The sequence below is a fragment of the Spermophilus citellus genome (genome assembly GCF_964194105.1).
Source record: "Spermophilus citellus genome assembly, chromosome: 9".
NCBI classification, from domain to species: domain Eukaryota; kingdom Metazoa; phylum Chordata; class Mammalia; order Rodentia; family Sciuridae; genus Spermophilus; species Spermophilus citellus.
The window spans coordinates 120,446,949-120,463,452 of record NC_138191.1 but is presented as its reverse complement, the minus strand read 5'-3'; the positions used below and the strand labels follow the sequence as shown (position 1 = coordinate 120,463,452).

Here is a 16,504-nt window from a genome sequence, read left to right as displayed (position 1 = left end):
AGAAAGAACTGTAGGCTGGCCACTGAGAGGGTACAAAGAAGTCACACACACACACACAAACACACAAAAGTCACAAAGGCCTTGAACATCTGGACAATCATGGCAGTGGCTGGTGGGGGAAAAGGGTTTATAGGGAGCAGCAGCATAAGAATGTTAAATTTGCAGGGACCCTCACACTGAGAAAAAAAATTAGATGTGAAAACCCCCAGTTTGACAAAATGAGTTAAATAAGGTAGTCATTGACATTGACAAAAGGGTCTTCATTCTATAAAATGTTTTTCTTGTATATTTGAAATAGAATTTGGGGCTTGGGGATATGGGTAGTAGTGGAGCACTTGCCTAGCTTGTGCAAGGCCCTGGGTACAATTCTCAGCATCACCAATCAAGTAAGTAATTAGGTAGGTAGGGTAAATATGTAAGTAAATTAATTGATTTTAAAAGTAGGATTTGGATCTAAAGAAGCTTTGCACACTATTTTCACAGTACACTTGTATACAGCAAACATCAGACTTTCTGAGTTCTGTTGCAGTGGAGCTTGCTGAGGATAAAGTAAACTCATGATTCCAGAAGAGAGGAATACCTTGCAGGAATCCATTTGGGTTTGGGGCATGTAGGCAGGATGACCAGATGGAAGGTGTACCCCAACTTTTCTAATTGGTTGTACAGGTCAACAAGAACAAAAAATGGCGGGAACTTGCAACCAACCTCAATGTGGGCACATCAAGCAGTGCTGCCAGCTCCTTGAAAAAGCAGTATATCCAGTGTCTCTATGCCTTTGAATGCAAGATTGAGCGGGGAGAAGATCCTCCCCCAGACATCTTTGCAGCTGCTGATTCCAAGAAGTCCCAGCCCAAGATTCAACCCCCCTCTCCTGGTAAGGATGGACTGAGTAGCTCCACCGAGGCCCAGGACCTATTGCCCTGGCTCAGTGGTACCTACGCCCTGACTCAGTGGTACCTACCTCCAGTGTAGCAGGGCAGGTACCGGGGATGTGTGCTCTACTTTGCTCTGCCCTATCACAGGGCTTAACAGGTTGGCAGATTAAAGAGTGGACAACAGCAATTCCCTTGGGAGATACACTGCAGCAGCCATTAAGTTTCAATTTTCATTGTTCACCTGGCATCTTGCCAAATGTTTGTACACTAGTAAGTGGGAGGGACACGAGAAGAGTGGGGGAACTGACAAATAATAGTGAGGCTGGGCTCTTTGGGAGCTTTGGCCCACTGATGTCAGTGCCTTAGAATGTAACTCAACTGAATTCCCCAGGGAGCTGAGATGGTAATGAATGGGAAGGAGGGGCCTGGGGAGGGATATGAATGGAATTTTCTGATTGGAGTGCCTCTGCCCACCCTCCTTTCTGAGAGGGGGCTGGGGCCTAACTAGCACAGAGAGAGAAGAAGGCTAGGGCCCTAGAAGGTAGGTGTAAACATATGTGCCCTGGTGTTGACCTCTGAGGGTGTAATGAGCGCCTGAGATGACTCATCATCCAGGGAGGCCTCAGCAGTGGGATATCTGCTGCTGGGAATGGTAACTAATGGAAACATTAATTACTGGTAGTTATGTGCTCATCAACTTAGAGGAACATTTGAACCTGAGGATGACATTGTGCTTGGTGCTAAAAAATAGAAATCCCTTAGCTCCTCTTGCACCACAGGTTGGGTGCAAGGTGGTCCCTCCCAACCCTGGATTTTGGGGACCCTGACTGGGACCCTCTTGTGCACCAGCATTAGTATTTTGTTTAATAGGTTCCCTTGGGGATGTACAGAGAAGTAGTTGGGGAAGCTAGCAGTGACTCAAGAAATGATCAGCATGGTGATGTCATAGCCACATCACTGTAAATGTTAAAAGCAAGCAGTACAAAATCCATTCCCCTCTTTTATGAACTAGCCTTGCATATTATCTCCTGTGAGAGGGGTTATCCAGGCTTTAAAGGCCTTAGGGAAATCCTTTACAAAAAGAGACCCTTGAGCTGGGGGGGTGACACACATCTATAATTTACCTAGCTACTCTAGAGACTCAGGCAGGAGGATTACAAGTTTTGAGGCCAGCCTGGGTTATTTAGCAAGACCAAAATACTTAAGGTGGGAATGTAGGTCAATGGTAGAGTGCTGGGTTCAATCCTAGCACTGGTAGAGTGAGGATACTGGGTTCAATCTCCAATACCACAAAAAAAAAGAGAGAGACCGACTGACTGCTGGGGCATTTATGTGTTTCTGTGAGAAACATTCCTGGCAAGCAAGCTTCTCAGCCTGCATCTCTGTTCACAGCGGGATCAGGGTCTATGCAGGGGCCACAGACTCCTCAGTCAACCAGCAGTTCCATGGCAGAAGGAGGAGACCTGAAGCCACCAACTCCAGCATCCACACCACACAGTCAGATCCCCCCCTTGCCAGGCATGAGGTAAGGCCAGGAGCAGGGGCAAGACATTTAGGGGGCCCCAGAAACATGGCAACTCCTGTACAGCCCAAGGCCAGCCTTTCCCTGACCAGCCAATAACTCCTGTATGTCTTGTCTTATGGAGGATTTGACCTATTTGTGTTTTAATTGTTTTTGTTTTGTTTTTCTCACTTTGGAGTAGGAGCAATTCAGTCGGGATCCAGGATGCCTTTCCTGATGGAAGTGACCCCACATTCCAGAAACGGAATTCCATGACTCCAAACCCTGGGTATCAGCCCAGTATGAATACCTCTGACATGATGGGGCGCATGTCCTATGAGCCAAATAAGGATCCTTATGGCAGCATGAGGAAAGGTGACCAATTGCTGTTGACCATGTATTCATGAAGATAGGGCCAGGGAAATGGGATGTCTTGAGTGGCTGGGGGTTGTTATCAAGCCATCCTCATTTCCTTACTTCATCTCCAGATATACCACCTAACCTAAATACCTCTATCATTCCTACTTCCTTTCTTACCTCCTGGTCTTACCTTGTCACGTTTAAACAAGTATTTGCTTTTGCTGATTGGGTCCTCTTTAGGTCTGTTTTGAACCTGTCAGGAATAACAAAACAGACCCAACCTCTGAAGAGGGCCTGAGCAGGCAACATGTAAATTGCTGGGCCTGCTGACTTACCAGTTTGCTCACTGCCTGCCTTTCTCCTTTCAGCTCCAGGGAGTGATCCCTTCATGTCCTCAGGGCAGGGCCCCAATGGCGGTATGGGTGACCCCTATAGCCGAGCTGCAGGCCCTGGGCTCGGAAATGTGGCTATGGGACCACGGCAGCATTACCCCTATGGAGGTCCTTATGACAGAGTGAGGTAAGTACAGCCCCTGTTCTTGTCCCACCTCTTGGACCCCACAGCTCTAGTGAACTCAATTTGGTACTTTAATTTTGTTTAGGACGGAGCCTGGAATAGGGCCCGAGGGAAATATGGGCACTGGGGCCCCCCAGCCCAATCTCATGCCTTCTACCCCAGACTCGGGGATGTATTCTCCTAGCCGCTACCCCCCGCAGCAGCAGCAGCAGCAACGGTGAGTTAAACTTGGTCTTGGTGCCACTGCTGTTTAGGTTTTGCCATTCTCTATCCTAATCTTCTGTTTCTCTCCCTCCTGCAGACATGATTCCTATGGCAATCAGTTCTCCACCCAAGGCACCCCTTCCGGTAGCCCCTTTCCCAGCCAGCAGACCACAATGTATCAGCAGCAACAGCAGGTAAGGAGGGAGTAACTAGGATTGTACTGATCCCCACCCCCTTAAAGCAGTGAGTAACCTAATCAAGTCTGTGATAGTCTTCAGAAGCTTATTTTGGGTACTCTGGCATTCCTCTCACCCAGCTTGCCAATTCTGTCAGAAGAGCCAAGTTTTTGGGCTCCTGTTCAGAGTCCAATCCAGACTCCCTAGTTCTCCAAAAAGGCTAGAAACGGACCTTAATTTGAGTTTTGAGGTCTTACATTTTTCTCCTTGGAGTAAGGGAGAGCCAGAGAGGAATAGAAAATAAGGATTGTTCTCAGAAAAAAAATTGAAAAGATAATTTATAAAGGTGATTCCTTTGTTCTCTTAGTGTCTGTGTTCTCTCTTCCAGAGAAGTAGAAGAAGCAAGTGTCTGGTTGTAACCATCTTGGCATCTGTAGATTGGGGTCCCTAAATGCAGATTATTTACTTCCTCTCTTCTTTTCTCTGTTTTAGAATTATAAGCGGCCAATGGATGGCACATACGGCCCTCCTGCCAAACGGCATGAAGGAGAGATGTACAGCGTGCCATACAGCACTGGGCAGGGGCAGCCTCAACAGCAGCAGTTGCCCCCCGCCCAGTCTCAGTCTGCCAGCCAGCAACAAGCTGCCCAGCCTTCCCCTCAGCAAGATGTGTACAACCAGTATGGCAATGCCTATCCTGCTACTGCCACTGCTGCTACTGAGCGCCGACCAGCAGGCGGCCCCCAGAACCAATTTCCATTCCAGTTTGGCCGAGACCGAGTCTCTGCACCCCCTGGCTCCAATGCCCAGCAGAACATGCCACCGCAAATGATGGGCGGCCCCATACAGGCATCAGCTGAAGTTGCTCAGCAAGGCACCATGTGGCAGGGGCGTAATGACATGACCTATAATTATGCCAATAGGCAGAGCACAGGCTCTGCCCCCCAGGGTCCTGCTTATCATGGTGTGAACCGAACAGATGAAATGCTGCACACGGATCAGAGGGCCAACCACGAAGGCCCTTGGCCTTCCCATGGCACACGCCAGCCTCCATATGGTCCCTCTGCCCCTGTGCCCACCATGACAAGGCCCCCTCCATCTAACTACCAGCCCCCACCAAGCATGCAGAATCACATTCCTCAGGTATCCAGCCCCGCTCCCCTGCCCCGGCCAATGGAGAACCGTACCTCTCCTAGCAAGTCTCCATTCCTGCACTCTGGGATGAAAATGCAGAAGGCAGGCCCTCCAGTACCTGCCTCCCACATAGCACCTGCCCCTGTGCAGCCCCCCATGATTCGGCGGGATATCACCTTCCCACCTGGCTCTGTTGAAGCTACGCAGCCTGTGTTGAAGCAGAGAAGGCGGCTCACAATGAAAGACATTGGTAAGGAGACCTCCTTGATTGAGTTGTTTAATCTACCCCTTTTCATCCTGTTCATTGTTCCCTCTATCCTGATACTCTGAATATGATTAAATCTGGTCCGGTATTGCCTGAAATAGAGCCCAAAAGCTTTGGAGAATGAGAAGTAACTTGATTTCAGGTTTTCTTTTAAGGCACTGACATGCAGTGATGTCCTAGAGAGCTTAAAAGCCTTGAGGGGCAGGTGTGTGTCATCTCCCAGAGAGAGCTACGTTTTTCAGAGTACCCTAACTGATGGAGCATTCCTTGTGCTACCTCCAGCCAACCTGGGCTTGGTGGTTGGACTACACAAAGGTTTATTTCAGGAACCCCGGAGGCATGGCGGGTAATGATGTCCCTCAAGTCTGGGCTTCTGGCAGAGAGCACGTGGGCATTAGACACCATTAACATCCTGCTATATGATGATAACAGCATTATGACCTTCAACCTCAGTCAGGTGAGTACAGATTCTGGGGGTAGATTGCAAGGGCCTGGAATCTTCTTGACATAGATAATACTAAGTGACACTGGAAATGAAGCCATCCTCAACCAAAATGGTCTTCTTTGTTTCTCTGATAATTTCCATATCTGTACTTTGCTTCTTTTGGAACTGAGCATGAGCCCAGGACATTGAGGACAGTAGCAACTTGTGAAAGGTATCATGTTGATGCCATCATTTAGGGTTGACTTCAAAGGGAATTTTATTGGGGAGAAAGGTTTTGGTATTGGTAAGAATTACAGATTCTGTGCCACTCATTGGCATATGCTTATAAATCCCAGTGGCTAAGGAAGGAGGCTGAGGCAGAAGGATCACAAGTTCAAGGCCAGCCTCAGCAATTTAGCAAATGCCCTATCTCAAAATTTTATAAAAGGGCTAGGGATATGTAGCTTAGTGGTAAAGCACCCCTAAACACCCCCCTCCAAGAAAAACAACAACAACAACCATGTAAATGTGAAGAATTTTCATAATTTCATACAGCTAGTTTAGTTCCTGGAAAAGCCAGACCTCATGCCTAGATCTTTCTAATTCTAAAACTCCAGTTTTCCATTCTGCTATACCAGTCAGCCAAAAATTAATCTGATTGGAGATTAGTGTATTCTTCTCAAGGTACATGGCCAATATGGGATCTAAGTTGGAGTTTCTGTCTCTTTAGCACCATCTTGAACTAGTGTTTGGAGATCTGAAGCCTTGTCCCACTGGTGCTACAAGACTCGTGGAGGTTGAGTCTCCTATAATGTTGGGAAGCTTGGAAACGAGCAAGTGAACATCTTTCACACAGCCTTCCCTTCTCCTAGCTCATTTTGGAAGGAGTCATCCCACCACTATTAGACTTAGGTTCCACTTGGTGGTGGGATGTAGAGAGTGTTCCAGAGGGATAAAGGCAAATGACCAGGAGGTTTGAAACTGGCCTGTTGGGGCTGGGGATGTGGCTCAAGCGGTAGCGCGCTCGCCTGGCATGCGTGCGGCCCGGGTTCAGTCCTCAGCACCACATACCAACAAAGATGTTGTGTCCGCCGAGAACTAAAAAATAAATGTTAAAAATTCTCTCTCTCTCTCTCTCTCTCTCTCTCTCTCTCTCTCTCTCTCTCTCTCTCTCTCTCTCTCTCTCTCTCTCTCTCTCTCCTCTCTCACTCTCTCTTAAAAAAAAAAAAAAGGGCTGGGGATGTGGCTCAAGCGGTAGCGCGCTCGCCTGGCATGCGTGCGGCCCGGGTTCAATCCTCAGCACCACATACCAACAAAGATGTTGTTGTCCGCCGAGAACTAAAAAATAAATGTTAAAAATTCTCTCTCTCTCTCTCTCTCTCTCTCTCTCTCTCTCTCTCTCTCTCTCTCTCTCTCCTCCTCTCTCTCTCTCTCTCTCCTCTCTCCTCTCTCCTCTCTCACTCTCTCTTAAAAAAAAAAAAGGGCTGGGGATGTGGCTCAAGCGGTAGCGCGCTCGCCTGGCATGCGTGCGGCCCGGGTTCAATCCTCAGCACCACATACCAACAAAGATGTTGTGTCCGCCAAGAACTAAAAAAAAAATAAATATTAAAAATTCTCTCTCTCTCCTCTCTCACTCTCTCTTTAAAAAAAAAAAAAAAAGAAAGAAACTGGCCTGTTGAAGAGAAAAGCAGATTGGTTGAGAATGAGGAGGCTGAGAGTTGGGTGGCCCTGATGGGGTGAGGGGTAGCATGACAGTAGAATGCAGTTTGACACATCATACATAAATGAAGTATCACTTCTCATTCTTCTGGTTGTACGTGCTCCTGGGGCATATTTATGCAACATTTGGGCAGAAGGAAGAACTTTGCTCTGGGTATTAAAAAAAAAAAAAGAGAGAGAGAGATGAGTGATTTGTTTGCAGAAGCCTTTGGGAAAAGGAGTGACTGCCTCTCCAAGTGATGCAAGTATCTGACTAGAGGGAAAGGAGAGATTGGTTAGAGCTTGGGAGATTTCTTATGTCAGGAATTCTCTTAGGCCACTTTTCTCCCTTAATATATTTCTCTTTCTTTTCCAGCTCCCAGGGTTGCTGGAGCTCCTTGTGGAATATTTCCGACGATGCCTGATTGAGATCTTTGGCATTTTAAAGGAGTATGAGGTGGGTGACCCAGGACAGAGAACACTTCTGGATCCTGGGAGATTCAGCAAGGTGTCTAGTCCAGCCCCCATGGAGGGGGAAGAAGAAGAAGAACTTCTAGGTCCTAAACTAGAGGAAGAAGAAGAAGAAGAGGAGACAGTTGAAAATGATGAGGAGATGGCCTTTTTAGGCAAGGACAAGCCAGCTCCAGAGAATTGTGAGGAGAAGCTAATCAGTAAGTTTGACAAGCTTCCAGTAAAGATCGTACAGAAGAATGACCCGTTTGTGGTGGACTGCTCAGATAAGCTTGGGCGTGTACAGGAGTTTGACAGTGGCCTGCTGCACTGGCGGATTGGTGGGGGGGACACCACTGAGCATATCCAGACCCACTTTGAGAGCAAGACAGAGCTGCTGCCTTCCCGGCCTCCTGTGCCCTGTCCAGCAGCCCCCCGGAAACATGTCATAACAGTAGAGGGTGTGCCAGGGACGACAGAACAAGAGGGACCCCCACCTGATGGCCCTCCAGAAAAACGGATCACAGCCACTATGGATGACATGTTGTCTACTCGATCTAGCACGTTAACAGAGGAGGGAGCTAAAAGTGCAGAAGCCACCAAGGAAAGCAGCAAATTTCCATTTGGCATTAACCCAGCACAGAGCCACCGGAACATCAAGATCCTAGAGGATGAACCCCACAGTAAGGATGAGACCCCACTGTGTACCCTTCTGGATTGGCAGGATTCCCTTGCCAAGCGCTGTGTCTGTGTCTCCAATACCATCCGAAGCCTGTCATTTGTGCCAGGCAATGATTTTGAGATGTCTAAACACCCAGGGCTGCTGCTCATCCTGGGCAAGCTGATCCTGCTGCACCACAAGCACCCAGAACGAAAGCAGGCACCACTAACTTATGAGAAGGAGGAGGAACAGGACCAAGGGGTGAGCTGCAACAAAGTAGAGTGGTGGTGGGACTGCTTGGAGATGCTCCGGGAAAACACCTTGGTCACGCTCGCCAACATCTCGGGGCAATTGGACCTCTCCCCATACCCTGAGAGCATTTGCCTGCCTGTCCTGGATGGACTCCTACACTGGGCAGTTTGCCCTTCAGCTGAAGCCCAGGACCCTTTCTCCACCCTGGGCCCCAATGCCGTCCTCTCCCCCCAGAGACTGGTCTTGGAAACCCTCAGCAAACTCAGCATCCAGGACAACAATGTGGACCTGATTCTGGCCACACCCCCCTTCAGCCGCCTGGAGAAGTTGTATAGCACCATGGTGCGCTTCCTCAGTGACCGAAAGAACCCAGTGTGCCGGGAGATGGCCGTGGTACTGCTGGCCAACCTGGCGCAGGGGGACAGCCTGGCAGCCCGTGCCATTGCAGTGCAGAAGGGCAGCATCGGCAACCTCCTGGGCTTCCTTGAGGACAGCCTTGCTGCCACGCAATTCCAACAGAGCCAGGCCAGCCTCCTGCACATGCAGAACCCACCCTTTGAGCCAACTAGTGTGGACATGATGCGGCGGGCTGCTCGCGCGCTGCTTGCCCTGGCCAAGGTGGACGAGAACCACTCCGAGTTCACTCTGTATGAGTCGCGGCTGTTGGACATCTCAGTGTCACCATTGATGAACTCATTGGTTTCACAAGTCATTTGTGATGTACTGTTTTTGATTGGCCAGTCATGACAGCCGTGGGACACCTCCCCCCCACCCCCCACCCCGTGTGTGTGTGCGTGTGTGGAGAACTTAGAAACTGACTGTTGCCCTTTATTTATGCAAAACCACCTCAGAATCCAGTTTACCCTGTGCTGTCCAGCTTCTCCCTTGGGAAAAAAGTCTCTCCTGTTTTCTCTTTCCTCCCCCACCCCCCCACTCCTCACGCCCTTCTGTTCCTGTCCTTACCTTACTCCCCCTCAGGACCCCACCCTATTTGAAAAGACAAAGCTCTGCCTACATAGAAGACTTTTTTATTTTAACCAAAGTTACTGTTGTTTACAGTGAGTTTGGGGAAAAAAAAAAACAAAAACAAACTAAAAATGGCTTCCCCGGTCCTTGCATCAACGGGATGCCACATTTCATAACTGTTTTTAATGGTAAAAAAAAAAAAAAGAAAGAAAGAAAAAAATACAAAAAAAAAAAACTCTGAAGGACAAAAAGGTGACTGCTGAACTGTGTGTGGTTTATCGTTGTACATTCACAATCTCGCAGGAGCCGAGAAGTTCGCAGTTGTGAGCAGACCCTGTTCACTGGAGAGGCCTGTGCAGTAGAGTGTAGACCCTTTCATGTACTGTACTGTACACCTGATACTGTAAACATACTGTAATAATAATGTCTCACATGGAAACGAGAGAAGACGCTGGGTCAGCAGCAAGCTGTAGTTTTTAAAAATGTTTTTAGTTAAACGTTGAGGAGAAAAAAAAAAAAAAGGCTTTTCCCCCAAAGTATCATGTGTGAACCTACAACACCCTGACCTCTTTCTCTCCTCCTTGATTGTATGAATAACCCTGAGATCACCTCTTAGAACTGGTTTTAACCTTTAGCTGCAGCGACTGCGCTGCCACGTGTGTATATATATGACGTTGTACATTGCACATACCCTTGGATCCCCACAGTTTGGTCCCTCTCCCAGCTACCCCTTTATAGTATGACGAGTTAACAAGTTGGTGACCTGCACAAAGCGAGACACAGCTATTTAATCTCTTGCCAGACATCGCCCCTCTTGGTGTGATGCTGTACAGGTCTCTGTAAAAAGTCCTTGCTGTCTCAGCAGCCAATCAACTTATAGTTTATTTTTTTCTGGGTTTTTGTTTTGTTTTGTTTTCTTTCTAATCGAGGTGTGAAGAAGTTCTAGGTTCAGTTGAAATTCCTGATGAAGAAACACAATTGAGATTTTTTCAGTGATAAAATCTGCATATTTGTATTTCAACAATGTAGCTAAAACTTGATGTAAATTCCTCCTTTTTTTCCTTTTTTGGCTTAATGAATATCATTTATTCAGTATGAAATCTTTATACTATATGTTCCACGTGTTAAGAATAAATGTACATTAAATCTTGGTAAGACTTTTGTGAGGCTTTTTATTGTTTACATACTATTTAAAATCTTAATCTTTGTGTGTTGGAAGTACAAGTTAGTCCTGTGTTCACAAACCTCCCTTAGTGTGCTCTCTTCTGAAATGGTGATATCCTGGACCCTGTTGTTTTTTTCCCCACAGGCAACTCTGAGATGATTAGGCCTGCAAGAGGATATTTGGGCAAGAAAAGTATGCTGGCCTCTTGGATTTAAATAACAAAGGAAAGAAATTTTAGGAAATAATTAGCAGAGAATCTATTTGTTGGGGTTTTTTTTTGTTTCAGTTTGGGGTTTTTGGTACTGAGAATTTAACCTAGGGGCACTTTACCAATAAGTTATATCCCCATCCTTTCTGAGACAGGGTCACAGGGTCTCACTGTTTCTGAGGGTCTGGCTAAATTGCTGAGGCTGTCCTCGAACTTGGGATCCTCCTGCCTTGACCTTCCTAGTCGCTGAGATTAGAGGTGTGCACCACCACTCCTAGCTAACAACTATTACCTGAAGGTAGCCTCCATGTTTTTTCCCCCATATTTTCATAGTTTTAAATAGGTAGCCTCACTTGTATCTGCAGACTGACTCATTCCTCTGACTCCAGACTAAAGTATTCAGCTGCTCTGGTATCTCTTGGAAATTTAATTTGAACATCCGCATGCTAAAATGCCATCCTCTCCCTAGTAGCCCAGTTTTTCCAGTAAATGGCAAGTCCAACAACTTTACATTGCTTGGCCAAAAAAAAAAAAATAATAATAATAATCCTCAACTCTTCATTTCCACATCTAGTTTGTTAGCACTAATTTAGAAAATAATCCTCAATCCAGTCACTACTACTATAGTTCAAGACACTGTCATGTCTTTTCTGGATTAAAGTCAGAACAGACTCATTCAATTGCTTCTCTAGTCCAGATTCTAGTAGTGGCATATAAGGCCCTCAGTTATCTAGCTGGCCACTACCTTTCCAACACTATCTTCTCTTCCCCATTAACAGAGCTGTTTCCACCTTGAGGTCTTTGTACTTTATGTTCCTTCTGTGAGGAGCACTGTTTTACCAGATAACTGCATGGTTCAAGTCTTCTTCCAGGTATTTGTTCAAATATTAGGAGACTAGGAGTACAGTTCAGCGTTAGATCATGTGCTTAGCACATGCAAGGTCCTGGGTCCAATCTCTAGTACTGTGCACCCTCCCCCTCCAGGGGGGGGGGGAGTGTCATGAGGTTTTCCCTGTCCATCTTATTTAAAATAGCAATCTCATTAATAGCAGGGGGGTTGGTAGAGTATTTGCCTTGCATACATGAGGCCCAGGGTTCAATCCCCAGCACCAAAAAATGAAAAATTAATAGCAGTCTTTGCTTCCTTACCCTGTTTTCTTTTTCTGCCCTACTTTTCTTAACAGCACTTTTAACCATCTTATTATGTTTTATACCCACCTGTTCCCTTCTCCCTTTCCCTAACCCAAACTGTAGGCAGGGGCATTTTTTTTTTTTAAGTTTTAGGTGGACACAATATATTTTATTTTTATGTGGTGCTGAGAATGGAACGCAGTGGCTCACACATGGTAGGGGACCCCGCTACTACTTGAGCCACATCCCCAGCCCAGGAGCATTTTTTTGTTCATTGCTACATCCTTGCTTTGAAGCACAACCTGGCCCACAGTATCTACTTAAATTTTTAGGAATCAGATGTCAGCTAGATGCAGTTGCTTCTATGAGGTTAATGTCACAACATACAGTTTTTCTAATCATCCCCTTCTTTAGGGAAGCAAGGGAGAAAAAAATTGAGGTTTCTCAGGAGAAATCAGGTCAGTATTCTGGCTCCCATTTTATAGTTGGAGGGGAAAGACTGAGGAAAGAGAAAGGCTTTTCTAAGTCACATACTAAGCAAGGTCCACTGGATCTAGGCCCATGTGCTTCCTGGTATACCATACACATCCTCTAGCTGGGAAAAACACCAGGAGTAACAACCTAGCTGTCTAACACAACATGCAAGTTTTTTGTTGTTTTTAAATATTTTTTTTAGTTGTAGATGGACACGATATTTTTATTTTAAAATTTATTTTTATATGGTGCTAAGGATCGAACCCCGAGTGCAAGGCAAGTACTCTACCACTGATCTACAGCCGTAGTCCTGCAAGGTTGGTTTTTATTGTATTTTGCATAAGATAAAATTGTTCCAAGAATTTCAATCAAGTGTTCATCAAAATAAGTACAACTGGGGGTGGGGCTAGTGCTGTGGCTCAGTGGTAGAGCACTTGCCTAGCATGTGTGAGGTACTGGGTTTGATTCTCAGCACCACATAAAAGTAAATAAGATTGTACCAACTACAACTAAAAATTTTCTTTTAAAGTGCAGCTGTTAATATTTGGGTCAGGGACTGAAATGAATATTTCATATTAAGAGAAAAATCTTTGTCAACCAAGATGCCTTCTTAGTACTCTTCTGGAAAAAAGTTAATGGGAACTTTTTCATGTCTACATTTTGGTAAGCAATATTGCTAATGGCTATTTTTGCTCTGGGCCTCTTGCTCCATTTTCTAATCTGGAAAGTGCATTTCTGGGCTGGTGTGGAGCATTACCTAGGAGTTGGGTTTCCTGGGTTCCTTTCATCTGTTCTCCTGCAATGCAGGGGGAGCCTAGCCTGGTCTCCAGTTTCTGACTGGAGTTACCACAGGCCAAGAGAACTGCTAACCACTGAGCTGTGAGTAATTTGCTTTTGAGAAGTAAATAGAACCTTGCCAGTAGAAAACCCAGGGGTGTGGCCAGTAGTTCTTTTCCCAGGCTCCTCCCTCCCCACCCCCCAAATGACCTTAACCTTTTTTCATAGCTGGACAGCAGCCAAGTCCAGCCTAAACAATACTCTCAATCTCATTGGTTCTTTTGCCTTTGCAGACACTGCCACCCCCAAGTGGTTAAGGCCTTCCCACCAAGTCTCTCAGTGGAATCAGGGTTTTCTAACTACTGAAAGGCAAACAGGGAAGGGTGAAAAGTGTCCCCAGGGCTTTGAAGCATCAGTGTTTGGCTCCTATGATTAGAGCAGGGCAGGTTCTTTGACCTAGTGGGGATGGGCATCTTCAAGTGATCCAGCAGAAATCAAAAAGGATGTTTTTGGTAAATGTTCAAGTCCTGATTTATGTCACCGCAGTTGTGAGGACAGATGTAAACGTCACCCAGCATCCTTTGAAACTGCCATTGAACACCCTTTTATCTACAGTGAAAAGAAATAGCATAAAGTTCTGGTAAAGCACCATTGCCAGGAATCAGGCTGGTGTGGTCACTTTTGCCCCACAAGGGCATGGCCTTAGAGCCAATATCCCAAATGAGGGTCGGTTACTCCAATTCCATTCAACAGGGACTGCAGCAAGTTTAGTGTTTGGAAACAGCAATTGGGAGTAGATAGATATATACACTGGGCTGTCCCTCTGCTTGGCCTGGGGCCAAGGTCTTCTCCAGATGTGGAGGCAGGAGCAAGGTAAGACTGGTACAGGATGAGTTGTCAGAATGCTCCCGGAAGGTGAGTGCTCCATGAGAACTATCTATATACCTTCAGTGGGAAAAATTACTCCTCATCATTTGCTTTTTTTTGGGGGGGGGTATTTTTATTTTTTATTTATTTTTTTAGTGCTGGGGATTGAATATAGGGCCTCACATATGCTAGTCAAGCACTCTACCACTGAACCACAACCTGAGTCCTTTTTAATTTTTTGAGACAGGATCTTCCTAAATTGCCCAGGCTGGCCTCCAACTTATGATCCTCCTGCCTCAGCCACCTTCCTGAGAAGTTGGGATTACAGACATGTAACGCTACGCTACACCTGGCTATAACAGCATCTTTATTAAACACTTTATGCCAAGTACCATAAATCCTCTGAGGTAGATGTTATCATCCCCAGCAGGGAAAGGACTGTGTCTGTTTTGCTTAGTATTACATCCTTATCCCATCACATGGTGTGTACTCCTATATTGTTGAATAAATCAAACAGGTAAGAGAAGAATTTGGCAGAGATAGGAGATATTTAGACTTGGTGTGCCTATATAGAATTCTTAGCATAGCCCATAAGGATGCTGAGCTGTGTGGAACAAAGAGAAGTAAAGAAATAAACCTAGGAAAGACTAACAGCACAGAGTGATAGGATTAACCTTGGAAAGCTCAAGCCACCTGAGTTCAAATCCCATCTTTACCATTCACTGAGTGAATTCAGGTCAGTCACTTCCCCTTTGGTGATCTTAGTTCCCTTGTCCATAAAATATAGATATCAGGTTTAACAAATTGACTCATGCACCAGAACTTAATTGGAGACACAGTGCACGAGGCACTGTCCTGAGCACTGGGAATACATTGGTGAATGAGACCCCTGCTTTTCTATTACATTCATCTTACATTCCAGAAAAGAGAAACAGATAATGAGAAACAACTAAAATTGACAGACAGGATAGGCAGGTGGTGTTAGGGTGCTATGAAGAAAATGGTGATGAGATAATACAGGGTAGTGGTGGTGGCTGAATAGTCAGAGAAAAACCCCTCTGAGGAGCTGACATTTCCACTGATACCCAAATAAGGTGGACTGACCTAAAGGTAGTATGGAGGTAGAATGTTTCAAGCAGAGGAAAAGAGCAGAGAGCCAGGCAAGTTCAAGGAACAGAAATGATGTAACCCTCTTGAATTATAGGATTCTAGAAATAGAGAGTGCATTGCTTGTATTGTTTGGGTTAGAGATTTGTATTATGAAAATGTTTCTTGGTGGTATGGGATATTTGTTTCTTAATGGAAGTGGCTCGGGGATGGCTGTCTCACTTGCTTTCCACAGTTCTGGTAGCTCAGCTGTCTCCTGTGTTGATGCAGGCTCCATTTTAGCTGCATACTCCAAAAGCAGCCTGAAATGAGCTGCCTCCTTCACCTCTCTCATTCAGCACACAGTCTTGGAGCCCCAGAACCCCCTCCCATTCCACCTAGCCGCCTTACAATCTGAAGAGCCAGGGAGCCAGGCTTTGAGAGCACAAGATTCAGCTTCCTTGTTTTCCTGTCGGAGCAGGAGCCAGAAAATAAAACAGGAAACAGAGCGGAAGAGGAGGGGGTTGGGCAGCAGAGAAGGTAGGGCAAGAGAAATTGCAGGAAAGTAAAGGTAAAGGTCTGGACAAAGTTCTACCTCTAAAGGGTGACAGTTGAGCTTTTAGAAAACACTCTGACTTGTCACAAGAGAGCCCTTGCCTTTTTACAAATAGATTCTGGAGGAAAATTTTATGTGGACAGAGGGAACGCTGAGAATGCATGTCTTTTTTCCCTTGTGAATTCACAGAGGAAGGGCAGTGCATTTCTCAGTTTTGTCATTTCAAACAAGTGTGCTGCTTGGAGCCTCACTGGGCTTCTAGAGATTCAAGTCACAACCTTGGGCCCCAGTCACAAGAGTGCCCCGAGGCTTTGCCATTTTACTCACAAGCCTCTGGAGTGAGAACAAATGAGTGCCACTGAAAAACCTGGGGGAAGGGCCTTCTAAACTCCATTTTTCTCCTTCTTCACCACACAACCACTGAAATGTGCCCTGGACTTTATCCACCTTACGCACAACAAATATCAGGGGCAGTTTAGGTCTTAGGGCCTGAAATGAGTTGTAGAAGAATCAAAAGATAGTCCTTGGTCTCCACAGCACTGATGTGGGCCAGTTTTCTTTGCCTGGAGAGATAGCAACCATCTCTTTGTTCCCACCCACACCAGTGGCTGTTGTATAAGATAAACCCCTCCCTAAGCCCGGCTGTGGCCAGAGGCTAACCCGGACCCTGGCTACGTTTGGAGGGCAGATAACCGAAACCACAGAAGGCTTTGGAAGCCCAAGAAACAAGAAATCCGCCAACGGAGAAGGATTTATTA

At 46.1% G+C, this 16,504-nt stretch overlaps 1 protein-coding gene across 3 annotated transcripts in view; it reads left to right on the top strand.

The window, feature by feature from the left end:
- ARID1A (AT-rich interaction domain 1A) overlaps positions 1-10,464 on the top strand; it is a 78,406-nt gene extending 67,942 nt beyond the window's left edge. For 2 of the 3 annotated variants that reach the window (XM_081306777.1, XM_081306775.1), the window contains 9 exons: positions 667-874; positions 2,268-2,400; positions 2,576-2,751; positions 3,105-3,255; positions 3,338-3,469; positions 3,554-3,650; positions 4,125-5,016; positions 5,358-5,488; positions 7,530-10,464. In XM_081306777.1, the coding sequence (XP_081162903.1) occupies positions 667-874; positions 2,268-2,400; positions 2,576-2,751; positions 3,105-3,255; positions 3,338-3,469; positions 3,554-3,650; positions 4,125-5,016; positions 5,358-5,488; positions 7,530-9,263 (3,654 nt within the window). In that variant the 3' untranslated portion in view covers positions 9,264-10,464. The remainder of the gene's footprint in view (positions 1-666; positions 875-2,267; positions 2,401-2,575; positions 2,752-3,104; positions 3,256-3,337; positions 3,470-3,553; positions 3,651-4,124; positions 5,017-5,357; positions 5,489-7,529) is intronic. The other variant, XM_081306776.1, reaches the window with a different exon arrangement.
- Positions 10,465-16,504: the final 6,040 nt, after the last annotated feature.